This window comes from Herpailurus yagouaroundi, unplaced genomic scaffold (genome assembly GCF_014898765.1).
Source record: "Herpailurus yagouaroundi ecotype Mexico unplaced genomic scaffold, PumYag 100, whole genome shotgun sequence".
Classification (NCBI taxonomy): domain Eukaryota; kingdom Metazoa; phylum Chordata; class Mammalia; order Carnivora; family Felidae; genus Herpailurus; species Herpailurus yagouaroundi.
Genome location: NW_024412391.1, coordinates 47,343,549 through 47,369,171, shown reverse-complemented (window position 1 = coordinate 47,369,171; position 25,623 = coordinate 47,343,549). Strand labels below are relative to the sequence as shown.

The following is a 25,623-nucleotide window of genomic DNA, read 5'->3' as shown; positions in this document are numbered from 1 at the left end:
TACTGTTAATATCAACAACTTGGCTGACAGGAAGGGAAGCAGGAGGAAGAGGAAGCACCTGGGTGGCTCAGTTGGTTAAGTGTCTAACTTCAGCTCAGCTCATGATCTGATAGTTCACAAGTTTGAGCCCCCAGTCAGACTCTGTGCTGACAGCTCAGAGCCTGGAGCCTGCTTCAGATTCTGTGTCTCCCTCTCTCTCTGCCCCTCCCCAGCTTGTACTCTGTCTCTCTCTCTCAAAAAATAAACATTAAAAAAAATTTTAAAGACTGAGGAAGAGACAGAATTATACAATCAGGTATAGCAAATATGTTAGGAAAGGGACTGGTTCCCAAATCAATCCAGTTATAGTTTCCCATTCTACCACAATAAAAGAGACAGTCTCATTTTCAAAGAAATTAACTTTTATTTGAAAGGAGACTACTTTTCCTCACACTTATCTTCTAAGGACTCTATACTATACAATAATAGCCTGCTTAACCATTGTCCCAATACCAAAATTTCTAACAGCAAAGTATACAATTGCTCTAAGTAATAAATAAGAGTTGTCCTTCACTGATTAAGGGAATACTTAAACTTCAATAAATTCAACACAAAAATCACACTTTAAATTTTAACAGATGTATTTTAAATACAACATGTTTTGTAGGAGTCCACAAGCTTTTTATCTCTTAGAAAAAAAAAAAAAAGAAAAAAAAGACATAATTTTTAGGGTTCAAAAATTTCGTTCTTCAAAAGAAATGACCAAGTGTTTTCTTTTATAGCTTCAAACTTTCTACACTATTTGACTGCTCCATGCCACCCCAGACAAACTTGACATGACTGAACTACTTTATGTGTTACTATCTTTCCCAAAAGAAGTTAAAAAAGGAGTTTGTTTTAAATGCAGGTCTCTAGTACAATGTCTAATACAATATCTAACACAAAAGAAGCTTTAAAAAGATCATTTCTTTCCTCATTTGATTAGCCAGGAGTTAATTTTCTGTAAAAGCAAAGCAAAGGAAAAAAAAAAAAACATTTACAAAGTGTAACACTGGGGATTCCTTTTTTACTTAAGATGTTTAACTACTCAAAATGACAACAATTACATCTTTAAGAGTATACTAAAAGGGGTGGAAACAGCAATACAACTGACAAAGTGTAGATGGTAAATAAACCGAAGATTTTTTTTTTCCAAAGGTTCTTTTTAAAGGAGTAAGAAGGATTAGAAGCTTGGGGAAATCCAGAATTAAAACAAAAAGCAAACCCAAACCAAAAACAAACAAAAACAAAAACAAAAAACGAAACACACCAAACTAAACCAAAAAAAGAAAAAAAAAAAAAAAAGAGAGAGAGAGAAAGATGTCCTCATCTGCAACCATTCTGTTTATCAATAGCGTCCTGAAAGAGAGCAAAAAAAAAAAAAGTCAAAATGACAATTATAGTTTGACTTGCCTAGTATTCGTCAAACTATGAACAATCTCCATATATGCTGATTTTCTAAAATAAACCATTGATTACGAATGGTTCCTAATGCCACAAAGTAAAAGTGTACATACGTGGACTGTAGGAACGAGATCTTGATCGTGATCTGTATCGACTATAGTAAGGAGAAGGTGATCTTCTTCTGCAGGAAATAAAAGATTACTTTGCATACCACATAATCACTGAGGCAGATGAAAATAACCATTACATTCTCTGTGTGCCAATTAATACTAGAACAGCAAGCATATGACACAACAAAATATTGGCAAATACAGATTACTGACCTCTGTTCTCAATCTTGAGAAAATAGTTTCCCCCTTCCTCAAGAAATCATCATATAAAATCTATTTTTTTAAAGTTACTTAATTTTGAGAGAAAAAAAAAGCACAAGTGGGGGATGGGCAGTGACAGAGGGGGAGAGAATCCCAAGCAGGCTCTGCAAAAGTGCAGAGCCTGAATTTATAAACTGAGATTGTGACCTGAGCTGAAGTCAGTTGCTTAACCAACTGAGCCACCTAGGCATGTCCCTGTAAAATCTATTTTAAATATTTTATTAATGTATACAAAACAAAAATGAAAAGTACTAAATACTATTATAATCTAATTTAGAATGAAAATTACAAATTAAAACATTACCTGTACCGGTAATCATAGTCTTCATATCTGTCATACCCACGATCATATCCTCTATCATAGTAAGAATCCCGACGCCTGCCACCTCCTCCACCTCCACCACCACCTCCGCCACCACCACCGCCACTACTACAGAAAAATATAAAAATTTTACATCAATGTGATTTTCCAGTATCATTTAATACCAACTGGTGCTTAAATAAAACGGAGGAAGGAAGGAAGACAATGTAGAAAGAAAGATTATCGCTTTTCGTGTCGGTTACCTCCACATCTCACTTTGCTGACTCCCATGGTATTATTCTGCTTTGGCTTCCTACTCATTACATAAATAACCAGGAATGATTTCCCAAAACTCTCCAAATTATAAACTGCTCTTTTATACTACTCAAACCAGCAGGACCTTTTCAACAAGGTGAAATGAAGCACTGTGCTAGGAAACAGTACCAAAATGCTTAAGATGTGAGTCCTTAAGACTAATTCAGATGCAATGAATAAACATCATGAATTTAAAAAGGTTAACCAACCCGGAACAGCAAAAAGAATTAACTACCTTACATTGAGGTGCATCACTACAACAATTTTGAGATCTGGTTTATAAGACTTTGGCAGTGAATTTAAACTCTAAGCACTTTCTCCTGTACTTTTCCCAACTCCTAACCATAGGTACATTATTTTCACTTTAGTTTTCTGTAGGCTCTCCTTGCCAAATCCTACATTTTCCTCAGCAAGGTTTCAAAATAACTGAAAGTAATTCCTTCTTTCATTCTTAGCAATACTGTCTTTGGCTGTATTATATTAAAAAAAACATATATAAAAGCCTCTTTATTTTCTGCAATGTGAAAACTGACTTAAAAAAAAATATGTATCACTATCCAATAACCCTTCCCTATTCACAAGGCTTCCAAAGTCATGTAAGAATAGAAAGAGAATAAATGCTTAAAAGCATACACTATTTTTCTCATCTTTAATAAATTTTCTATTTGTATTAGCATCAAGCAAAGAGTCAGGAACGACTTTGATGGCTTTAATTTGTCCCCCTCCTCAAATAGATATTAGAATATGTACAAATTAAGCTTTCCATTCTAATTACAGGAAAAAATCATTTTATCTGCTAATTAATAAAAAAATTTGCATGCATTTTTGGTGAATTTCTGGCTCTTACAGTTTAGCTTAGAAAACATGTTATCTTACTGAGTTGGTCTGCCCATGTAGATGCCAGGTGTAGGTGTGTGCGCTCTCTTGGTAATAGAATAATCCACACGAATTCTTCGACCATCCAGCTCCATTCCATTTGCTCTTTCCATTGCCTTTAACAGAGAACAGGCACAGAAAGTCATGCATATTTTACTAAGAAGAAACTACTAAAACTGCCAACAAATTTAACACATTTTCCATTTGAAGTTAAAAAAAATTAAAATTCTCTAAACACTTCTTTCCTAAACAATAGGGACCAGGATTTTATATTATTAATTCTTGCTCTATGCATGTCAATAGTATTGAGTTTTCTAATGTACACACAGACACTGAAGCATCCCTCTGCTGAAACACTGGGGGCAGCTAGAGAGAAAAAAACCACACAAGTTGGGAAGCCTGCATAACTCTTGAGGCTGCAGTTACTAGTTTCAGTCTAGGCAACTCAAAGCAGAAACTGCCATTCAGCTCACCTAAAACTATTTCTTAGGTAACACACTGCCACCTAGTGAACTCCAAATATAAAAGAACTTTTAAACCGGCCAACAAATGCTCCTGTCTTTATACCTGTGCTCACATTCCCTAACATTCTGCCCTGTGGCAAGAATACCAATAAATGTGACAATAATTCAAGTACATTACAAAGTTCTTTGGAACTACAGTAAAGTTGCCAATTTCATTTTATCTTATAAAGGAAATAAACCAGGCGGAGTGGTTGTGGGAAGAATCAAGAGCTAGGACAAATAAGTTTCATATTAAAAAAAAAATCTTAATTGGGGTATTGTTTTATACTTCACAACCTTCACTTCAGGTCAGATATCCTAGTATTTTTATTAAAAAAAAAAAAAGTTTACTAATTTTTTTTTTTTTTTTTTTTTGAGAGAGACAGAGCACACGCAAGAGGCAGAGAGGAGAGAGAATCCCAAGCAAGCTCCATGCTCAGTACGGAGCCCGACACTAGGATGAACCAGATCACCAACTGAGCAGATTATCAAAGAGCAGGCTGCTTAACCAAGTGAGCCACTCAGGCACCTCCTCCAACTACTTTTTAAGTTTATAACTTTATCTCTTGAGACCAGAAATCACAAATATGTAACCAAAAAAGGTAATATTTGACAGATTAAAACATTTAGAGAATGCTAATTAGAACGTCTATTACATAAATGATTTACAACCTGGAGGATTACTTTGTTAGAATTATCTGGGGTTTTTCAACCTTTGCACTTTGGGACTGCTAATTCTATGTTGTGGGTGGCTAACTTGTGCACTATAATTGTAAGATGTTTAGTATCATTTTTTGCCTCTATCCATTAGATGCCACTAGCATCTATTATTTTTGAAAAATATGCGAACTTTCATTATGACTGTTTATGTCGCAATCAAATACTGTTGATACATAGAGCAACAACCCATATCCAACTACTATCACATGTAAAATAGTAATTGGATAACTACTATAGGTAAAACAGTACCAACGTGAGGCTCAAACTCACGACCCTGAGATCAAGAGTCACATGCTCTACCAACTGAACTAGCCAGGTACCTGACATTTATTAAGGTTTGATAAGAAAAAAGTTTTGATAAAAAAACTCAACAACGGGCTTCAAATTCCTTAAAATGGAATTTTCTAACCCGATCACTATGAACTCTAGTATAGAGAAAGTAAGCCTACTGCTCCCTTTATATTCCACTATCAAATACATTAGAATAGCACAACTTCAGGGGTGCCTGGGTGACTAAGCTGGTTAAGCATCCGACCATTGGTTTCGGCTCAGGTCATGATCTCGTGGTTTTGTGAATTCAAGCCCAACATCAGGCTCTGTACCGGCAGCGCAAAGACTGCTTGGGATTCTCTCTCTCCCCATCCCCAACTTACACTGTGTCTGTCTCTCTCAAAATAAATTTAAAAAATAATTAAAAAAGCAATTTCTTAAAAAAAAATAGCACAATTTCAAATCATTGATATTGATTATGATCACAGTTAGGAAAATGAAGAATGGCAATAAAAACAAGAAATGAAAAAAGACCAGTTTTTTCTAGGTATATTTTAATTATAGAAAAATAGATGAGTATGAATGGAAACACACTCTATACATGGGGAGCTCATGTGACACAAAGTTAAACAGATTAACTTAAATATTATATAGTTTCTCTTTAACTTTTAAAAGAAGATTTTATTTTTAAGTAATCTCTACACCCAGCATGGGGCTTGAATTCACAACCCCAAGATCAAGAGTTGCACGCTCCACCAACTGAGCTTGCCAGACAACTGAAAATACCATAGAATTTCTAGAAAGTTAGTTTAATCACCTTCTTGGGAGTATGAATAAGACTTAGTCAAAGAAGAATATTCATATGCTTTATTTTTTCTATTAACTCAAACACATACATCTCACTTTCCAAACTGTAACACTGAGAGGAAGAGTTTGAATAGACTCAGGTCAGGGAATGAAAGAGAACATGTTATGGAACTGGGAGACTATCAGTCAACTTTTAACAATAACCTGACATTATAATTATGTACCTCAAAAATGTCAAATTGACAGATAATTATAAAATTACCTCCTTTGAGTCATCTATTCTTTCAAAATAAACAAAAGCAAATCCTCGTGATCGTCCAGTTCGCTGATCATAAACCACATTGACACCACTCAATGGTCCGTATCGAGAAAATACTTCACGAAGATCTCTCTCTGTTGTGTACAAACTGAGGCCAAACACTCCAAGGCAAGTGTTGGGATCTGGATTTGCCTGTTGAATATTTAAGATGTGATTTAATTTCAAGCTCCAAACTGAAGTAAAAATTAAGCCGCACAGAAATACTTTGAACACCTCATCTAATACACAAAGACTATACACTACTTCAAGTTACTTGGAAAGAAGAATTTAAGAGGAAAAAACCCAGATGAGTAATATTTTACAGTTTACATACAGTACACTCACCCCTTCTTTGGAGTATACATCCAGTTGTATCCTAAATAAAAACATCCCTACTTTCTATTTCTAGTCCTGCAATTTTCAGAATGTATCCAAAGAATCCATCCTAGTTTAAATTTAAAGCCTTATTCGTGGCTTATTCAAATGTTCTATACCTTACAGATTTGTACTTAATATGACTTCATCTGTAAGTGCTTTCTCCATTTTCATTAAGGATATTCTTTCAATTTTCCCACAATCCTAATTTGAAAAATGTATTTACACATTTCAAAGCATCATTAAATAACAGCAGATTCCATTACAGTTAAATGATTCAGTATCACATAGAGGGAAAACACAGCACCAAAGTTAAGCACAGGAAGTTTGAGGCATGCAGCCTGGTTGAAACCTGGACTCTGCCAGTTAGCCAAAATCTAAACATCAATGTCACATATCCAAGGCTCAACTTGCTTATCTATTACATGCATTGAAAACCTCTGCACAGTGCTGAATGTGTGTTAGCTATTATTATTACTACATGTATTTCCCTGCCAGCTTCCCTCAGCCTCCACCAAAAGTTTTTAATCTCAATATTTTCAGCTCAGTTTTTCATTTTAATTCGTAGAACATATATTTTCTTCACAAATTTCAACTTTTCACTCAAAAGTCAAGAAAATAAAATATATAAAAAAATATTTTTTTAATATTTAATTTATCTTGAGAGACAGAGAATCCCAAGCAGGCCCTGCAGTTGGGGCTGAAACCCATGAACCATAAGATCACATTTTGAGCTGAAAACAAGATTGGACATTTAACTGACTGAACCACCCAGGTACCCCAAGAAAAGAAAATATATTTAAATGAATATAAATATTCATATGCTTAAGGATGTTTCTGGAATATCACTTTATTTATTTTTTATTTCCTTAAGTAATCTCTACACACAATGAGGGGCTCTAACTCATAACCTGAAGATCAAGAGTCGCATGCTCCACCGACTAAATCAGCCAGGTGCCCCCTGGAGTACCACTTTAAAATAACGGTCTAGGGGTGCCTGGGTGGCTCAGTCAGTTAAGTGTCCAACTTTGGCTCAGGTCATGATCTCACTGTTCGTGAGTTCAAGTCCTGCATCAGGCTCTGTGCTGACAGCTCAGAGCCTGAGCCTGCTTTGGATTCTGTGTCTCCCTCTCTGTCTTTCCTGCGCTTATACTATCGCTCTCAAAAAAATGAATGAATGTTAAAAAAAAAAAACAACAAAACCCCAAAAAATCCAAAAAGATGGTCTAGTCTCATGAAATCAAGATATTATGCTATAACTAAACACCTAAGACAAAATAAGTTTTCATTAATTTTTTAAAACTACATACCCTGCTGCCTGTATGTCTTCTCCGGTTAGACATTGGAGAGTGACTTCGGCTTCTACGACGCCGGTATTCAGGTGTATATGACCTACTTCGAGATCGTCTCCTATGAGAGTGAGAATGGGATCTGGATCGAGTGTAACGTCTATGAGAATGCCTCCTTGACCTCGACCTGTGAGAGAAATAAATTTAAGTGAAAATACTGAAGCAAATGGGTAATGCCAAGGATTTATACATGTACCCCAGCTCCTTTTTACTTTCTGAGGCAAGTATATTCTTCTTGTTCTCTTAATCATACAATCATCTTGTTCTCAGTCTATCCCTTCTACATTCACTCTTTCACACTATACCTTACAAGCATGTTACACCTCTATCTTCTTTTAAAAGAAAAACACAAAACAAGCACTAAGGAAATCCTGCAATATTCTGAGACATGGATGAACCCTGAGGACATTATGCTAAGGCAAACAAGCCAGCCACCAAAAGACAAATACTGTGATTCCACTTATATAAGGTTCTTAGAGTAGTCAAAACCATATAGCCAGCAAGTAAAATGGTGGCTGCCAAGGGCTGGGAGAGGGGGAAAACAAGGGGCCACTGTTCAATGGGTATAGAGTTTGTTTTACAGGATGAAGAGTTCTGGGACAGATGGTAGTGATGGTTGCACAATGTGAATGTATTTAATACCACTACTCAATAGCACTCAAACATGGTTAAGACTGTCAATTTAAAAAAAAAATTTTTTTTTTTTCAACATTTATTTATTTTTGGGACAGAGAGAGACAGAGCATGAACGGGGGAGGGGCAGAGACAGAGGGAGACACAGAATCGGAAACAGGCTCCAGGCTCTGAGCCATCAGCCCAGAGCCCGACGTGGGGCTCGAACTCCCGGACCGCGAGATCGTGACCTGGCTGAAGTCAGACGCTTAACCGACTGCGCCACCCAGGCGCCCCCAAAATTTTTTTTTAAATGTTTACTTATTTTTGAGAGACAGAATGTGAGTGAGGGAAGGGCAGGCGGGGGGGGGGGGGGGAGGGAAAGAAGGGACAGAGGGAGAGGGAGAGGGAGAAAGAGAGACAGACAGACATAGAATCTGAAGCAGGCTCCAGGCTCCGAGTTGTTAGCACAGAGCCCGATGAGGGGCTTGAACCCACGAACTGTGAGATCATGACCTGAGCCAAAGCTGGAAGCTCAACTGACTTGAGCCACTCAGGTGCCCCAAGACTGTAAATTTTGTTATGTGTATCTTACCATAACAAAGACCAATCACCAACTGCCATTATCACCACAGTAAAATCCTTTGATTCTTACCATCTTCTCAATATAGTTCTACATTCCCTTCACTGTTAAGTGTCATTTCCTTTCCAATCTTTCTTTAGCCCACTGCAATCCAGCATCTCCTAAATTAATCCAACAACCTAAATGCCCATGTAATAGTCTTCATGTCTAACAGTCTTCATTTCTTTAAGTTTACTACAGCATCTCACTTGTCTTTCCCCTGCTGATTCCCTAGTTCTTCTTTCTCTATTTCCAGCCACTTTGATTATTTCTTTGCCTCTTAATGTTAACTATTTATTGACTATTCACATGACTCATCTTTGATAAACACACAGACCAGGAGCGAGTGATCACAGTCTTTTTTTTTTTTTTTTTTTAACGTTTATTTATTTTTTGAGACAGAGAGAGACAGAGCATGAACGGGGGAGGGGCAGAGAGAGAGGGAGACACAGAATCAGAAGCAGGCTCCAGGCTCTGAGCCATCAGCCCAGAGCCCGACACGGGGCTCGAACTCACGGACCGCGAGATCGTGACCTGAGCTGAAGTCGGACGCTTAACCAACTGAGCCACCCAGGCGCCCCATGGAGCGATCACAGTCTTACAAAATAATTTGTTTAGGGCATTCAATAAATGTTATACATGCTAAGGGCCAGAGTGTCTAAAAAGAGAGCACATGCGTGAAGAGAATTAAACTAACAAGGGAAGATTATTCAAAACAAAGAAGGCTAACAATGAAGCTGGGAGACATATTTTACTAGGTAGACAGGGGAAAAGTATTCTAGGAACAGCAAAAGCAAAAGTTCCTTGGCAAGACCTGGAGATGTAGTTCCTAGCACATTTAAGATATAGAGATTTCCCATTTTCCTTAACACTAATTTACAGCCTCACTGTAAAAGATAAACAAACATTAATAAGAAATCCTGTCACTTAAAGTATCAATTGTTGGGGCGCCTGGGTGGCTCAGTTGGCTTAGTGTCTGACTTTGGCTCAGGTCATGATCTCACGGTTCATGGGTTCGAGCCCCGCATCAGGCTCTGTGTTGACAGCTTAGAGCCTGGACCATGCTTTGGATTCCGTGTCTCCCTCTCTCTCTCTGCTCCTCCCCTATCCATACTCTCTCAAAAATAAATAAACGTTAAAAAAAAAGAAAAATGTTTATTTTTTGCGGGGCGGGAAGGGGCAGAGACAGCGAGGGTGACAGAGAATTCAAAGCAGGCTCTGTGCTGACAGCAGAGAGCCTGATGTATGGGTAGAACCAACGAACCTTGAGATATGACCTGAGCCTAAGTCAGACACTTAAGACAACTGAACCACCCAGGTGCCCTTCAACTGTTATTTTTAAACAGTAATGATAAATGACATAAATTAAAAACCCTTCAGGAGTGCCTAAGCTTTTCTCTGAATCAGATAGTGGTAAGTATCACACAAAAAAATTAAGAGTAAGGCAATAAGGTGTGTATGCTCTTTAACGTTCTCAGGTGGCACACAGACAGAGAATGAATTAAGTGATTGAATATCTGAGGGAGGAGAATTCTAGGCCGAGAACAACAAGTGTGAAGGTCCTAAAATGAAAACATGCTCATTTCCATTTGCACACCCAAATTCTACACAGTGCTATCCTGCACATGATTTAATTAGAGTGGTTAGTGAATCAAGTTGGATCGTGGATATGACAGAAAAGATAGCTGTGGACTCAAGAAAAGTATAGCCTTTTAATGGATTTTTTTTGTCTCATGCTCCCTTGCAAACAAACTCTACACAAAGAAATTATGTCTCCAATTATGAAATTATAGGGGCGCCTGGGTGGCTCAGTTAATTAAGCATCACTATCTGACTCTCAGTTTTGGCCCAGGTTTCGTGAGTTTGAGCCCCACATGCAGCCTGCACTGACAGTGCAGAGCCTACTTGGGATTCTCTCTCTGCCATTCCCCGACTCATGTTATCTCCATTACAATAAATAAACTCAAAAAAAAAAAAAAAGAAAAGAAAAAAGAAATTACATCGACAAGAGTTCCAACCTGGACCTACTGAGTCACAATCTTCAGGTAAAGGATGTAGCTGGAATATGAATCTTGAAACAGCTTCTCAAATCATTGTGATAGCCAGTACAACATAGACACATCAACCTTCTCTGCTCTAAATTACATGCCAAGTATCCAATGGAGAAATTTACCTTTTGGTTGTACAAATACTGAAATAAAATAAAAAACCAATCCTCAGATGCCAAATGCATTTAAATCAATCAACACATTGAATCTATATTAACAGCCAGCATCTGATAGGTTAACTGGGCTAAGAGATGACTCTGCCTTATCTAAATCTTTATCTAGCACACTCATTTAAAAAAAAAATCTTTGGGGCGCCTGGGTGGCGCAGTCGGTTAAGCGTCCGACTTCAGCCAGGTCACGATCTCGCGGTCCGGGAGTTCGAGCCCCGCGTCAGGCTCTGGGCTGATGGCTCGGAGCCTGGAGCCTGTTTCCGGTTCTGTGTCTCCCTCTCTCTCTGCCCCTCCCCCGTTCATGCTCTGTCTCTCTCTGTCCCAAAAATAAATAAATGTTGAAAAAAAAAAATTAAAAAAAAAAAAAAAATCTTTTATTTATTTATTTTGGGATAGTGTACATGCATGAGAGTAGGGAAGGGGGTAGGGAGAGAGAGAATCCCAAGCAGGCTCCACACTCAGTGCAGAGCCCAACAGGAGCTAGATTCCATGACCATGAGATCATGAGCTGAAACGAGATCAAGAGACTGACACTTAACTGACTGAGCCACCCAGGCACCCCTAGAACATTCATTTCTAAGCTCCACAGTTTGAGAAAAACTACTTCATGTTTTGGGTGAAATTTCTTTGGTTTTTGGTCTAATCTCTATACAAAATGCAGCAAAAACAAGGAATTTAGTAAAAAACCACTTTGCTCTGAAAAATCCAAGGAAAGCATCTTAAGTACTATTTTAAGCACACTTACCTGGATTTTGATCTTGATCGAGAATGGGATTCAGAGTGTTTGGAAACCCTTGATGGACTACGAGATCCTGACCTGCTCTCCGATTTTACACGAGCAGGAGTTCCCGTTGGAGATTTTGACTGAGAGCGAGACTCCTAACAAAGAAGACAGTATTACAAATGGCACTGGTCACGTAGATGCCTAACACCTAACATTTAAAGTACCGTAATTATTTATATTGATTGCTCCTGAAAAACAAATGGTTAGGCAATACCCTCCAGAAAAAATTTCAGCTCATTAATAACCCATTGTTAATACTGCTAACTGTCCTCAATAATTCCCTACTTGAACCAGATCACCAATTCTCTATTAACTAAGTAATCATGCAAATTCATCTACAACTTGATCATACAGACACTGGAACATAAACCATACATTTACTTAACCTAGGACCCATTCATTCTTCCAGATTCTTTTAATTCTACTTCACTCTTGCTTTCTACTTCTCTTCATTCTTCATTGAGTTTTTCATTTTTCATACTTCGTGTATTCTTCCCCAATTCAAACAATTCAAAATAGCCTTAAAAAAAATATTCAAGTGCTTCTATCTGACCAATCTTCTGTTCAATTTTTTCCCCCATTCAATTTTAATTTTCTGATCTTTAATACTTTTCATTAGCCTTCTTTTATCTTGATTTATCTTCCACATTCTTGGAAAAAACTCTTCAATTTCTTCACGAACATTAACCTTAATGGAAAAAGAACATTTAGTATATTTAAGCACGTGGGGATTATAAAACTCTGCTGGAGTTCAGAATGTTATCTACCAAATGGAAAAGCCAGCAGGTAAAGTGCAAATAACTAGTTTATTAAAAAACAATTTTATAATCTTTAAAATTTTTCAAAAGTCTAGTTTCTAACAATTAAAGAAAATTTACTGAATTTCTCTAAATGTTTTTTACCATATTCTTCACCCTCCTCCCCTTTCATGTTTCATCCTATTTCCTAAAATGTGAACAATTTTAATATAAATAATTAATCCAAGCATAAATCTAACATTAACTGTAATCCCCCCCACGTATGTCTTAAGTATTTACTAATTTATAACTTGAAGTCTTAGTTATCTTAAAATGAGCTTTCACTAAGCCATGCTAAGATACCAAGATACAGTTAAAGCAAAGCATTCTGGGCTGAAATTTGCACACATCTACCTAAACTCAATTATTAGAGAACACATGCTGATGTTCAAAGTAAAAAAAAAAAAAAAAAAAAAAAAAAAAATTAGTGAAATTACTAACATCTTTTCCCAATTATGTTTGACCACTATCTTTGCACACTCCAACTGAATCAGAAACATATGTTCTGAAATAAAGCACAAAGATAAACTTACGGGGAAAAGAGGACATGAAATTCTTAAGATGCCCCCTTTGGCTTATAAATTACTAATACATGTAATTTTTCAACTGTGCCATTTTAATATTCTGTATTATCATGAAGTATCATAATGTACAAAAAATTATACAATTAGTATCATGGTCTTTATTTTTTGATCCCACCAATTTTATTAATAGTTTTCCATATTTTATGCAGTTACACATACATATATTCCCTTCAGTAACTATATCCTATATCAGAAAACTGACTGGCTTCTGAAAAAGTTGGATATAAATCAAAACTTTCCAAGTCAAATGATTTAAAACTGAATAAGAGACTGTTTCTTAATCTGACAGATATATGATTATGACCAAAGTAGGATGGGACAGTCCGGTTTCTCTGTCCATTTATGCCTTGATTATCATTGTAAATAATTACCCCAACCTCACACCCGTTTTCATTTATGCCGTAAGACTATCATGCAACTTCCTTAAAACTTTCTCTTTGAGTTTAATGTCCAAAGATTTACTTATCAAGAACTGTACAAATGCTGCCAGGCCTATTTATTTTTTCAGATGCAAACAAAACTGAAACATATAGCTACCTTTTCCTTCAGTATCAACCTTTCCCATTTAGCTACCTGTAAGTCTTTCACCACATCTCTCTAAATTCTCTATAGTCTCTAAATTCCTGGACAGATGCCTGGAGCAGGCACAGCAATTTAGGCTTTTTCATTCACTTAAACTGTAAAAGCAGCATATTCTGTACTTCAAAAAAAAAAAAGTATGGCCAATTTGCTTGTAATTGAAGCATTACACAGGTTGGTTCATTAAGGTGAAAAGAGTATCTTCCCCTCTCTGCCTTCCCTTCTATAACACAGATCCTATGTTATTCATTTATGCTGTTGAACAGCAGTAGATGAAACACTATGAATATGACCACAGTTCATGTTTACATACATATCAGAATGCTCTATGACACCGTAAAATGTTTAATTTTACAACTGTATAAATCAGTCTTATATTAAAATCTAAGTTTTTTCTTAAATGCTTATGTGAAGCTTTCTAGTACATGGTAAAAATATTATGGTCCAAATATGTGTATGTTTGATTTTCAAGTCTTCCCTCATAAATAAATATAACTGAAAATTATTCAATAGTGCTGAAAATTGCCATTTCTTAGAAATTAATGTAAACAAGCTAACTTAGTAACATCTTAAAATTTAAAGTTTCAATCTCAGTTCTGGCACAGAACTTACTGGAAAAAACGAAACTTTCCTTTTGGTTTGTTAAAACATTAAGACACGACAGAGTATTTTTTCAAAAGACATTAGGCTATTTTAAAAGAAGTCTTGCTGGGGCACCTGGGTGGCTCAGTTGGTTGGGTGGCCAACTGTGGCCCAGGTCATGATCTCCCAGCTCATGAGTTCCAGCCCCTCTTCGGGCTCTGTGTTGATAGCTCAGAGCCTGGAGCCTGGTTCTGATTCTGTGTCTCCCTCTCTCTCTACCCCTCCCCTATTTGCACTCTGTCCATCTGTCTCTCTCAAAAATAAACAAACATTAAACAAAATAAAAAGTCTTGCTTTTTAATTATCTAAGGTTTCACAAACACCTAATACCTCTTTTGTTGCCTATCCTTCAGTTTTTCTATCATGAAAACTTAAATCTGCATAAATTTCTTCATGGAATCATTCAAGGTTAAGAAACAGTCCTCTTACCTCCCTTGTTAACAACTGGTTAGAAAGTTGTCACTATCATTTTAACCTCTGAAAACAATTTAGATACAATCTAAAAAGGTAAAATTAATAACTGTCAGTGAACTTAACTTGAAGAATAAACTACTAATTCTTCAGAATTTTTACTGTAATACAAAAAAAGGCCCGTCATTCTAAGAACTGATATAGTTAATAGTCTTCACAAAGAAAAATGGTCATATCAATTAATATTTGCCATTTTTAAGTAACTTATTTGTCAAAAGCTGGTACGAAGTACCATTTTCACTAAATTGTGCATTAGAAACCAACCTACAACCTTTGTGGACAAATGCTAGATTATCCTTTTCTACCTTTGAGACTTATCTTTATTACAAAATCATAACTTCAACTTTTCCCCCGGAGAAATACATAAAACTTAAATAAAATACTGAGAAGGGCTGTTATCTGTCCTGTTTCACTTGATTACACTGAATCGACTCTTAAAGGTGCCCAGTCAAGAAATTCTGCAAATTCTTCAGTAACCTGCATTCGGATCCAACAACCATTAAAATAAAAAAAAATGGACAGAATGACTCAATCAAGTCATATCCAAAATTTTATAAGCAATCTTAAACAGGCTTCCAGTCTACCTTACCTACTATAAACCAGAAGCCAGGCAGAAAGTTCTCATAGTACAACCTGCTTAAACGGTGTCGGTTCTTTCAACTATTCTTTATTATCAAGGTACCTCTGGTGGCAGATGAAGGACACAGCCAAAAATAAAAACGAGAGAGCTAACCACAATACTACGAATGTACCACGGTATATCCAATTCAAGCAATCTGTGTTAAAATACAGCATTTTACACACCGTACATAACTACAACAACCATGTACTATTCTTTCAATCAAGAAAAAAAGGTTATTAAACATATGCACAGATTGTTGCAGAACATGAACAATTCCTAAGGTAAGCAATAATTGCAGTCTTTTAATACAGCTAGTATCATAATAGATGGAAGAAAAAAATTTCAACATATATGTTTAGTACTTGAAAGCCCATTAAAATGAACACATCACAATATAAATGCTAAGCTGTAACCCATTCTAATATAATGGCAATGCAAATTCCATACCAATAGTGCCAAGTTTATACAAATTCAAGTTTCTATGATAATAGTATAAACTTTAAAAAACAAGCTCTCTCAAGATATATTTTCCCACTACTTTATGAAACTGGAAATCTATGTCCATAAAAGTACACTAGTGCATTTAGGCAACATTTACCTCCCACCCCCCCCGCCCCCCCCGCGTACTTAAAATACTCAAATAGCTTATAATATTTATTGTACTAAGAACTTCATTCTTTAGGGCTTATTGGAAACCTGTGTTTATCCAATTCTTTAATTTCAGTCTACATAAACAGCTGTTCTGCCTCCTTCCTCTTGAGTATGATAGGCTGCTTCTCTTAGACTCTTAAGCTTGTAAAAGAAATACTTTCACTGTCTTTTTCACTGTCTTAACCCATAACTGCTATCAGAGTAATTCCTTAAAAAGAAAACACTTGTGTGCTGCATTCAATTTTAACATGCAAAAAATTTAGTTATATTAAAAGCCAATAAATAATAGCTAAAAAATTTTACTAAGAACCTGCTATAGAATTACTTAGGTTCTCATCTTCTAATATCATGGGAATATTTATGAATCTTGAGTAAACTACAGGGCCTTAGTTTAAAAAAAAAATAACTTTTCTTCTACCTCAGATTGGTCAGGCCTAGTCACTCATAATTCAAAATTTCATTTTGGTGAAAATCATGAGGCAATAAGGATTATATACAACTACATATTGGCAATAATCTAGAGGAGGGAGGGGAAACCACATTTCCTTCATTATTCCCCTCTTAACTTTTTTTTTTAAACAGTGTTTCCAGATTCTTTTCCCCATCTGATCATTAACACTTCCTCACCTGCACTTCTGTCCTGCTAAATCTGGCAGGACAGGTGAACAAATAACAATCAGTATTAACTAATTTAGCATGTGAATATATACCTTTTACAAAGGTCCCAGGGTTAGTTATTTGATGCCTGAGCACCCAGTGATAGTATCAAAGAGTAGGTTTTCACACTGTCAGGAAGGTTCTAAGAAACTATTGATTATCCTTGGCCATTTCACACTTGTTACACTACACAGACCATAGGTAAATAAATTCTGTAAATCCATAAACAAAGCTCATTCCTAAATATTTAAATCCCTTCACATTCTTTCAGATCTCAAGATTTTTTATTCTCATTTTTGGAATGGCACAAATCATTAAGCATCTGTGACAAATCTGTGCACTGGGGGTACAATTAGTTACATTGCTCCCTTTAGAAATCCTACCTTCTACCTCTATTGAGCAGCGAAAGAATCTCAAATATTAAAATTTGAGCATTAAAAATGTTTCCTTAAGTTTAGCAATTCCTTGCTTAAAAATCCACAGAGGGAATAAAAAAAGCATTAAAATTGGATGAAAGCACTTAACGTTAATAAATAAATTGAACCTAAAACAAGACTGTCAAGTTTAATACTGTCACTACTATGGGAAAGAAAGTCTTACCCTTTTGTAACAAGTTGATGTGATGATATATATGAAATTAAATTGCTTAAGAAACTGAACTAAGTATTTTTAAAAGCTAAACGCTGACATTCTTATCTGTAAAATAGAGATTCTTTTTTATTCGTATTTTTTTAAAAGGAAGGGAGAGCGCAAACCTCCCTTGTACTCCCACATTTATTAAAGTTTCATCAGAAGAAAAATTTTAAGCCCAGTTTTATTTTATTTTTAAAAAGAAGCCAGTCACCAAGATGGGTTTTGAATAGCTCAATCATCACCCCAATTATTACAAATCAGGATTCAGAGAAGAAAAAAGCTTCCGCTATTTCTGCTATTCTTTAACAGAATATCTTAACGCACACACATTTTAATTCCAAACTGGTACAGACGAATTTTTATTTTGCTCTTTGCTTCTGTCATCCAAACCATATCATGTGTTAAGAGGAACACTAGGAGTCACTTAAAAATATTCTAGCTACTCAAGAAGCTCTAACAAACTCTGAAAAGGAGACAAGTAGCATTTTTCCTCTTCAACTGTGGAATTATAAGATAGACCCTACATGAAAATCTTTAACCTCTATTAAAAACCATGGGCCAATGAATGAGAAAAAAAATGGACTTAACGTTATTCTAAGTTACGTTAAAAAAAAAAAAATTAGGGGTAGAGGGTGAGTAAGTAAAATGAAAATTTCCATTCCCCATTATTTCTATGAAGAAGTCTAAACATTTTTTGGAGACCTAAATCCTAACTTTAATCGAAGCTGTGTGAAGCAAACAACTTTTTATGAAGATGACATGGAAAGGCACAGCTCAAGTGCCAGCCTCACTCTCAGCTCAGAAAGACATTTCCATTTAAAATATTTCTGTAAACTTAATATACATGTCCCAAGCAAATTGTTTTAAGGAACCTACTACTTATTTTAAAGTAAAAATGTCTCATTCTTTGCATCCCACTGCTGTCCTGTTTGGACCAGAGTCTTCACAATTTCCTTCCTTAAATACCTCGTGTGCCTTGCTGCTCTTCTTGTACCAGTCCCTCTGTTCTTTGCTAAAATTCCTTTCATTATGCCACTCCCAGAATTAAGAATCCATACATGCCTTCTTATAGCATATTGGATTAAGTCCAAATCCCTAAATCTAGAATTCAAAACCCTCCATTATCTAACTGCATATCTAGTCAAATCTATCATCTATTACTGCACCAGCAACCTCCTCATTGTCATCTATTCCTTAACTGTAAGATCCAGTGTTAGGTAAAGCTTTCTCTTTCCCCTACCTCACAAAACCACCCAGCTTCATTTTCTGAATTCCTTATTACTTCTATCACAGGGAACGTGATTATATACCTTTACCCAGATTTGAGCTGACAGTCATCTCAAATTAGAATCCAAGTTCTATTTCCCTCAAGAACACCTGACCTTTACTTAAAAGGCAGCAGATGCTCGACAGTTTTACCTTAGGCAGAAGGGAATTTTGATTGGGTTAACTATTAGGGTTACTTATAACAAAATTCAGCCAGTTATATTTTCCTTCCCCAAGTTCTTTTATTCCAGTCCTCTACAATGGAAGAAACATTAATCTACAGTGGAAAATTAAGCTCCTGTAAACTGTTTCTCACAAACTCTATTAATGTCTGAGATGCTCAAGTACACGTGCTCCTTTTTAAAAAGTAAATCAAAATATATACAGCATAATGTATGCAATGAGCAATGGACTGGGAACTGTAAATCTCAGATTCCTGGCATGGTCTTCTAGGCCTGCTTTACTTTCTAAAATGGCTAAGAATACTCTAGCCCTCGCAAAAGTATCATGAGGAATAAGAAAACATATCAAAAATCGGGGAAGGAGGTGCGGCGTGGTTAAGATTCTGAAATGCTATAAAAAAGTTGCCCTCTAATTCTAAATATCTTTTCAGTAACATGGGGTTAATATGTGCTATTTATTCTAAAGGTAAAGCAAATGAAATCTCAACTGACCCATCAATGTTTTCTCTGCTTCATTTTAGTTACAAAATTTGAAGTATAACTACTTAAAAACCTCAAAAACATCATTTGAAAATCCTTTTTTGAGTGTTTCTAAATGGTCATTACATTTAGATACAAAGATAACATGACAACTATATTCTTTAAAAACTTTTTTAAACTGCTGGTTTGTGGCTAGCAGTTAAGAAATCACAACAGTTTAGAAACCAAAAGCACTAGTGAATGTTAAACTGTTGTAAGAAACAATTTTAAAAAAGAAAAAAGCACACCCTCAGAAAAGCTTCTGGCATTCTTCTAATTCTTTAACCAATAACAAATAAAGACAATTACCCCAACCTACAAAAGAAAAAAAAAAAGATGTAACAGGTAACGGTGGGTGAACGCATTATTCAATCTACTGAGTTCATTTACACTAACATACACTTGGGTATCACATGTCAAAAAATATTTTCTATGGGGCGCCTGGGTGGCGCAGTCGGTTGGGCGTCCGACTTCAGCCAGGTCATCTCAGGGTCCGTGAGTTCGAGCCCCGCGTCGGGCTCTGGGCTGATGGCTCAGAGCCTGGAGCCTGTTTCCGATTCTGTGTCTCCCTCTCTCTCTGCCCCTCGCCCGTTCGTGCTCTGTCTCTCTCTGTCCCAAAAATAAATAAACGTTGAAAAAAAAATTAAAAAAAAAATTTTTCTATGACAGTAAACACTGTAAGGGGCAGGGAGGAGGAAGAACCCGTTTTCTATTAACATAAAATGTTAATGCCTACATACATTTTAGCTTAAAATTGGGTGGGGATCTTACATATACTGCCTTCTTAGGTGGGTAAGGTGTCAATTACCTCAAACTTGTTTAATTAAACTTTAATTAAAAAGTAAGAACTTAAAGGACAACAAGGTCCCAGATAGTAGTCCTCTTCACTTCCCCACAAACCAAATCAAAACTAACATTAACAAAAAATAAATTTCTGTACTAAAGTCAACGGAAGGAAAGATTAATGGGCAGCCAAATTTCTTCCCACAACTACCTAATGTTATCAAAACAATCAGCTTATAATTATCACCACATATTTTTATTAGAAGATTTTTAAAAAGTTTTGTTGGGACAATCAATACGCCACACTAAAAAATAAGCAGGTTCGACTACTCACTTGTATCTGTGACCCAGATTTCATTTTAAAAATCCAATCTTACAGGCATTAAAAAAGTTTTGTTTCTAACCTATTTAAATCTCTTTCCTCACAAAGAATAAAAGCCTAAATCAACCTTCCGATTTAACTGTCTGCTTCTAAGTACTTTTATTACGAACTTCTAAAAAAGCCAAAATTCATTCCAACCAGCACACACCTTAAAGGCTTTTATGCGTTTCCCCTAGTAACTAGAATACCAACACAACAGCAAGAACATGCTGCCTGGGGATTTTCTTTTCAGGGTTTAACACTAAACCACTTCCACCAATTACCACTGTAAGGTAACTTCGGAAGTAGAACTCAAACACTGATTAACGTTCTAGTGTATTTAGGCTGAGGATAACGTATCTTTGTGATGTTTATATTCATCGACCCCAAATAGTGAAAATCCCTGAGGCCCTCTTTGCTGGGGGATGCGGTGAGGAGAGAAATGGGAGAGGGCCTGTAATTTTCAGGTAACGTTTTGAGTAGAGAACAGTATAAACTGACTAGCTATTTTCAAAATACTGAGCCACAAAATTTGTTCAGTTATGTAAGATTTTTTTTTTTTTTTTTTTTTTACCGTAAAGACCTGTAAAGAAGTGGTTTTTAGATGAAGGATCATAGGAAGGAAAGCATTAGAAGTTGAGATATAAAGAAGAGAGAAAAAAAAACCCAACATCAAGGAATTAAAAAATCAGGCGTTATAGCATTTCCACATTCATTTTGAAGTGAAAAGAAAGTAGAAGGGACATTAAGGGAAAAGGGCTCCTTGCGTAGTTTTCCCCTCACAGCTCTCGTCTTAAGAACGCTTAAGGGTCGGTGCGGTCGTTGACTAACCACTTCATTAGGCTCGTCCCACCTTCAACCTCAAGGCTTTCGCCTTTATAGACGCAACGCCGCCGGTTCCAACAGAGACGCGGCCGCTCACTGCAATAGAGAGCCAAGGAGACACAGGCCCCAGCTAGTCCCACGCCAGCTTCTCCCCGCCCGGACAACAGCCCCGCGCAGTTTCGACCCCGAGACCCTCTACGATGCTCGGGGTCGCCAGAAATGCCACCGCAGGAAGCACCTACCACTATCCGGCCGGAGGGGAACTCCCTGCCGTCTCCTCCCGCCCCACCGCGACGGGGACCCACTCCTCGGAACAGAGATAAGGAAGCCTCAGGGGTGGGGAGAAGGGAGCGCGCCACTGCGGGGGGAAATCGGACCTAGGAGTCCAGGTATCAGTCAGTCTCCAAAAAAAAGGGGGAGAGGGGGTTATCCGTGGTGTTTGGGGGAAAGAGTGGAACCCAGAAGCCATCTTGGTATGTGAGGAAACCACCGTGATGGCTCCAGAGGCTGCTCCCCGCGGGACCCCGCAGGACTCCCCGCAACCCCGCCCGACCGCGCTCGTCCCCGTGAAACCCCGAGCATCGGGCCGCCGCCGAAGACGGCTCCCGCGGCTTTGTACTCACTCTGCCCTCGAAGTTGTTCTCCTCTACATCACTCATGTCGGCCAGACGCTCCCCAAAACTAAATGAGAGACAAGTCTCGGCTTGAGGGCCGATGGCCTAATCAACCGCTGACTGGACCGTGGGGAGGAGGAAAGAGTCGGCAACAACGGCCGCTCCACTCCACTCCCACTCGGTCGCAGGCTCCGGCAAAATGGCGCCGGCCCCGCCAGAAACCTTCTGGCCTCCTAGTGCGCGACGTAAGGGGGCGGGACGTCTCTGTGACGGCATGGCCCCGCCTCCCGCGAGGCTTTGTGGCGGTCCCGGCCTAGCGGGTGGGGGAATGGCGTGTATTCTGAGCCTTGGCGCGTTGGAATCGAATCCTTGGCTGAGTGGTCTCAAAACTTAGGACCCCTTTTTAACGTCAGGTGTTTTGAAGATTTTCAGTCGCCAGATGAGCTTTTATTGATCTTGGGCTCTTTAAATATTTTCAAAATGGATTCTGATGGTACAGAAAAAAACTGGGAGCGTATACAGTATTTAATTAATACGGTTTTATTTTGGGGTATTTTCAGCACTTCTATTATTTTTCTTCAACCTTTTGCCCTTTGTAATGTTATTGACATAATACATGCGCAGGTAGTTTATAATGAAAAATCACAGTTCCTTGCCTCGCTCCTGGCTGGCTCCAGTCTCCACGCAAAGACAACTGTGTCAATTTCTTTTAAAATTTTTAATTTATTTTGAGAGAGAGCACTCTGCACGAATGGGAGAGGGGCAGAGAGCTAAGGAAGGAGAGAATCCCAAGCTGACTCCGTGCTGTCAGCGCAGGGTCTGATGAGGGTTCAATTCTACCAACCATGAGATCATGACCTGAACTGAAGTCAAGAGTCAAACCACTCCCTGTAATAAGTTCAGTTTTGAATTCCATATCAGACTTTATCAAACACTGTCTCTCCTTGATGCAGTCACTTACTTTGCTCCTCTTTTTCTGCCCTCTTCAACACTGCAGCAGTCTTAAACTCGGTGGTTTCACTACCCATGTAGATGCGTGCTCCAACATCCTAGACTCTCAGTTCCTTGTGTTCCTTTGCTGCAAGACTCTTGCTCTCCACTCTCCTTCAGTCACTTGCTTACTTATGAAGTTTGTCATTGACTTTAACTGCAACCCTTCCATCATCTCAATTCAAGCAGTCCATTTGATTTATTTATTTATTTTTGGTGAGAACACTTAAGTTCTCTCTTAGCAAATTTTAATTATATAATACAGTATTATCAATATAGTTATCATGTTAGATCCTCAGATCTTATTCATAACTTAAAGTTTATACCCATTTATCAGCTTCTCCCTATTTTTCCTGACCTCTTAGCCCTCGTAACCAATGTTCTTTCTCTGGGTTCAACTTTTTTTTTTTTTTAATTCTGTATATGTGATACTGTGCAGTATTTGTCTTTCTTTGCTTGGCTTATTTCACTTAGCGTAATACCCTCAAACTTCATCCATGTTGTCACAAATGGCAAGATTTCCTTCTTTTCAAGGCTGAATATTATATATATATATATAGATATATTACATATATATTGTATATATAGATATATATATATCTATATATACAGCTATATAATATATATAGATATATATATACAGCTGTATATCTATATATCTATATATAGATATATATAACAGCTATATAATATATCTAGATATATTATATATATCTATATATATCACATTTTCTTTATCCATTCAGGTGTCAATGGAGACTTAGGTTGTTTCCATACCTTGACTATTGTGGATAGTGGTTCAGTGAACATGGGATAATACCCAGAAGTGGGATTGCTGGATCCTATAGGAGTTCTAATTTTAATTTTTTGAGGAAGCTACTTAGTGTTTTCCATAGTGGCTGCACCAGTTTCTATTCCCACCAACAGTGTACAAGTATTCCCTTTTCTCCACATCCTTGCCAGCATTTGTTATTTTTTATATTTTTGATAATAGACATTCTAACACATATGAGGTAATATCTCATTGTGATTTTGATTTGCACAAGTTATGCAAATCTTGATGATTAGTGATTTTGAGCATCTTTTTTAAAAAAGTTTCTTTGAGAGAGAGAGAGAGAGCACGTAAGTGGGGAAGGGGCAGAGAGAAAGTGAGAGAATTCCAAGCAGGCTCCATGCTTGGAGGCTGCACATCCATTCATGCAGGCTCCACAGAGCCCGATCTGGGGATCCCATCTCACAGTCAATAGGATCAGCTCATGACCTGAGCCCAAATCAAGAGTCAGACACTTAACCAACTGATGCACCCAGGTATCCCAAAGCATCTTTCCATATACGTCTTAGCCATTTGTATTTCTTCTTTGGAAAAATGTCTATTCAGGTCCTTTGCCCATTTTTTAAATTGGGTTCTTTGTTTTTTGTATGAGTTCCTTGTATACTTTAGGGATTAACCGCTTATCAGATACAACATGGTTTGCAATTTTTCTCCCATTCCATAGGGTGCTTTTCCCTCTGGTTGATGGTTTCCTTTGCTGTGCAAAAGCTTTGGTATGAATTTGTTAAATCAACATTTGTTAAGGAGAGCCCTGGGGTGGATATGGGTCAATAAACGACCGCAAGAGAAATTGAGATAGAGAAGTTTATTACTCACAACCCTAGACAGAATACATAATATGACGCCTCACAGGGCCACATGGGAGGTCAAGGCAGATACAGGCAGAGAGAGTAATAGGACCTGGGGCACATGCCTTTATTAGGGTCTGAAGGTGGAGAGGTTTGAGGCTCTCGACTCACATTTTGTTTGTCAGTTCAAATAAAAAAGGGTGAGGTTTTAGTAAACTCTACGTGTGTGTGTGTGTGTGGGGGGGGGGGGGGGTTTCATCTAAGGTGTGCATAAGGGGAGGCCCTGGGAGGTGGGGGAAACTGTTTATCACGACAGCTATTGGAAGAGTCACAAAATTTGTTGAAATATTTTGGTTACATGATGAGTGATATATAAATCTTGACACATCTTCTGGAGGTTGGCCTGTACCTGTCCTGAGTTGTTAATGTCCATGCAGCAAGAGGTGCCCTGTAAAGAACAGATTCCACCCCCTTCAGCCAATAAGAAATCTAATGCCAATTGGTTATACATCACTACTTTGTACTAGTGAGCATTACTACTGCTGCTTCAGACTCAGAATATGATGTAGTGTCTGCATGTGGTTGGTTAGGGTAGTTGATAATTGCTGAGTGTTTTTTTTTTTTTTTCAATATATGAAATTTATTGTCAAAATGGTTTCCATACAACACCCAGTGCTCATCCCAAAAGGTGCCCTCCTCAATACCCATCACCCACCCTCCCCTCCCTCCCACCCCCCATCAACCGTCTGTTCTCAGTTTTTAAGAGCCTCTTATGCTTTGCCTCTCTCCCACTCTAACCTCTTTTTTTTCCCCCTTCCCCTCCCCCATGGGTTTCTGTTAAGTTTCTAAGGATCCACATAAGAGTGAAACCATATGGTATCTGTCTTTCTCTGTATGGCTTATTTCACTTAGCATCACACTCTCCAGTTCCATCCACGTTGCTACAAAAGGCCATATTTCATTTTTTCTCATTGCCACGTAGTA

The 25,623-nt window shown here is 37.5% G+C and overlaps 1 protein-coding gene and 1 long non-coding RNA gene across 2 annotated transcripts; both read right to left on the bottom strand.

Annotated features, from left to right (window-relative positions):
* Positions 1–380: 380 nt before the first annotated feature.
* On the bottom strand, positions 381–22,245 carry TRA2A (transformer 2 alpha homolog). Its single transcript, XM_040472434.1, has 7 exons — positions 22,039–22,245; positions 11,805–11,938; positions 7,569–7,734; positions 5,848–6,036; positions 2,098–3,401; positions 1,536–1,603; positions 381–1,377 (listed from the first exon to the last, which is right to left on the bottom strand). Exons 1-5 carry the CDS (start codon positions 22,072–22,074, stop codon positions 3,282–3,284), a joined length of 645 nt encoding a protein of 214 aa, XP_040328368.1. The 5' UTR covers positions 22,075–22,245; the 3' UTR covers positions 381–1,377; positions 1,536–1,603; positions 2,098–3,281.
* LOC121028620 (uncharacterized) lies at positions 12,197–19,872 on the bottom strand. The gene is made up of 2 exons (XR_005789352.1): positions 19,695–19,872; positions 12,197–12,531 (listed from the first exon to the last, which is right to left on the bottom strand). It is a non-coding gene; the product is annotated as an uncharacterized LOC121028620 (long non-coding RNA).
* Positions 22,246–25,623: the final 3,378 nt, after the last annotated feature.

What these genes read in the sequence shown, in the direction of transcription:
- TRA2A (XM_040472434.1), bottom strand. Translation starts at nt 22,074, where the DNA reads ATGAGTGATGTAGAGGAGAACAACTTCGAGGGCAGA. An exon ending in GAAGACATACAGGCAGCAGG is followed by an intron (nt 6,037 to 7,568) that starts GTATGTAGTTTT and finishes AATATTCAACAG; the next exon opens with GCAAATCCAGATCCCAACAC. An exon ending in GAATAGATGACTCAAAGGAG is followed by an intron (nt 3,402 to 5,847) that starts GTAATTTTATAA and finishes TCTCTGTTAAAG; the next exon opens with GCAATGGAAAGAGCAAATGG.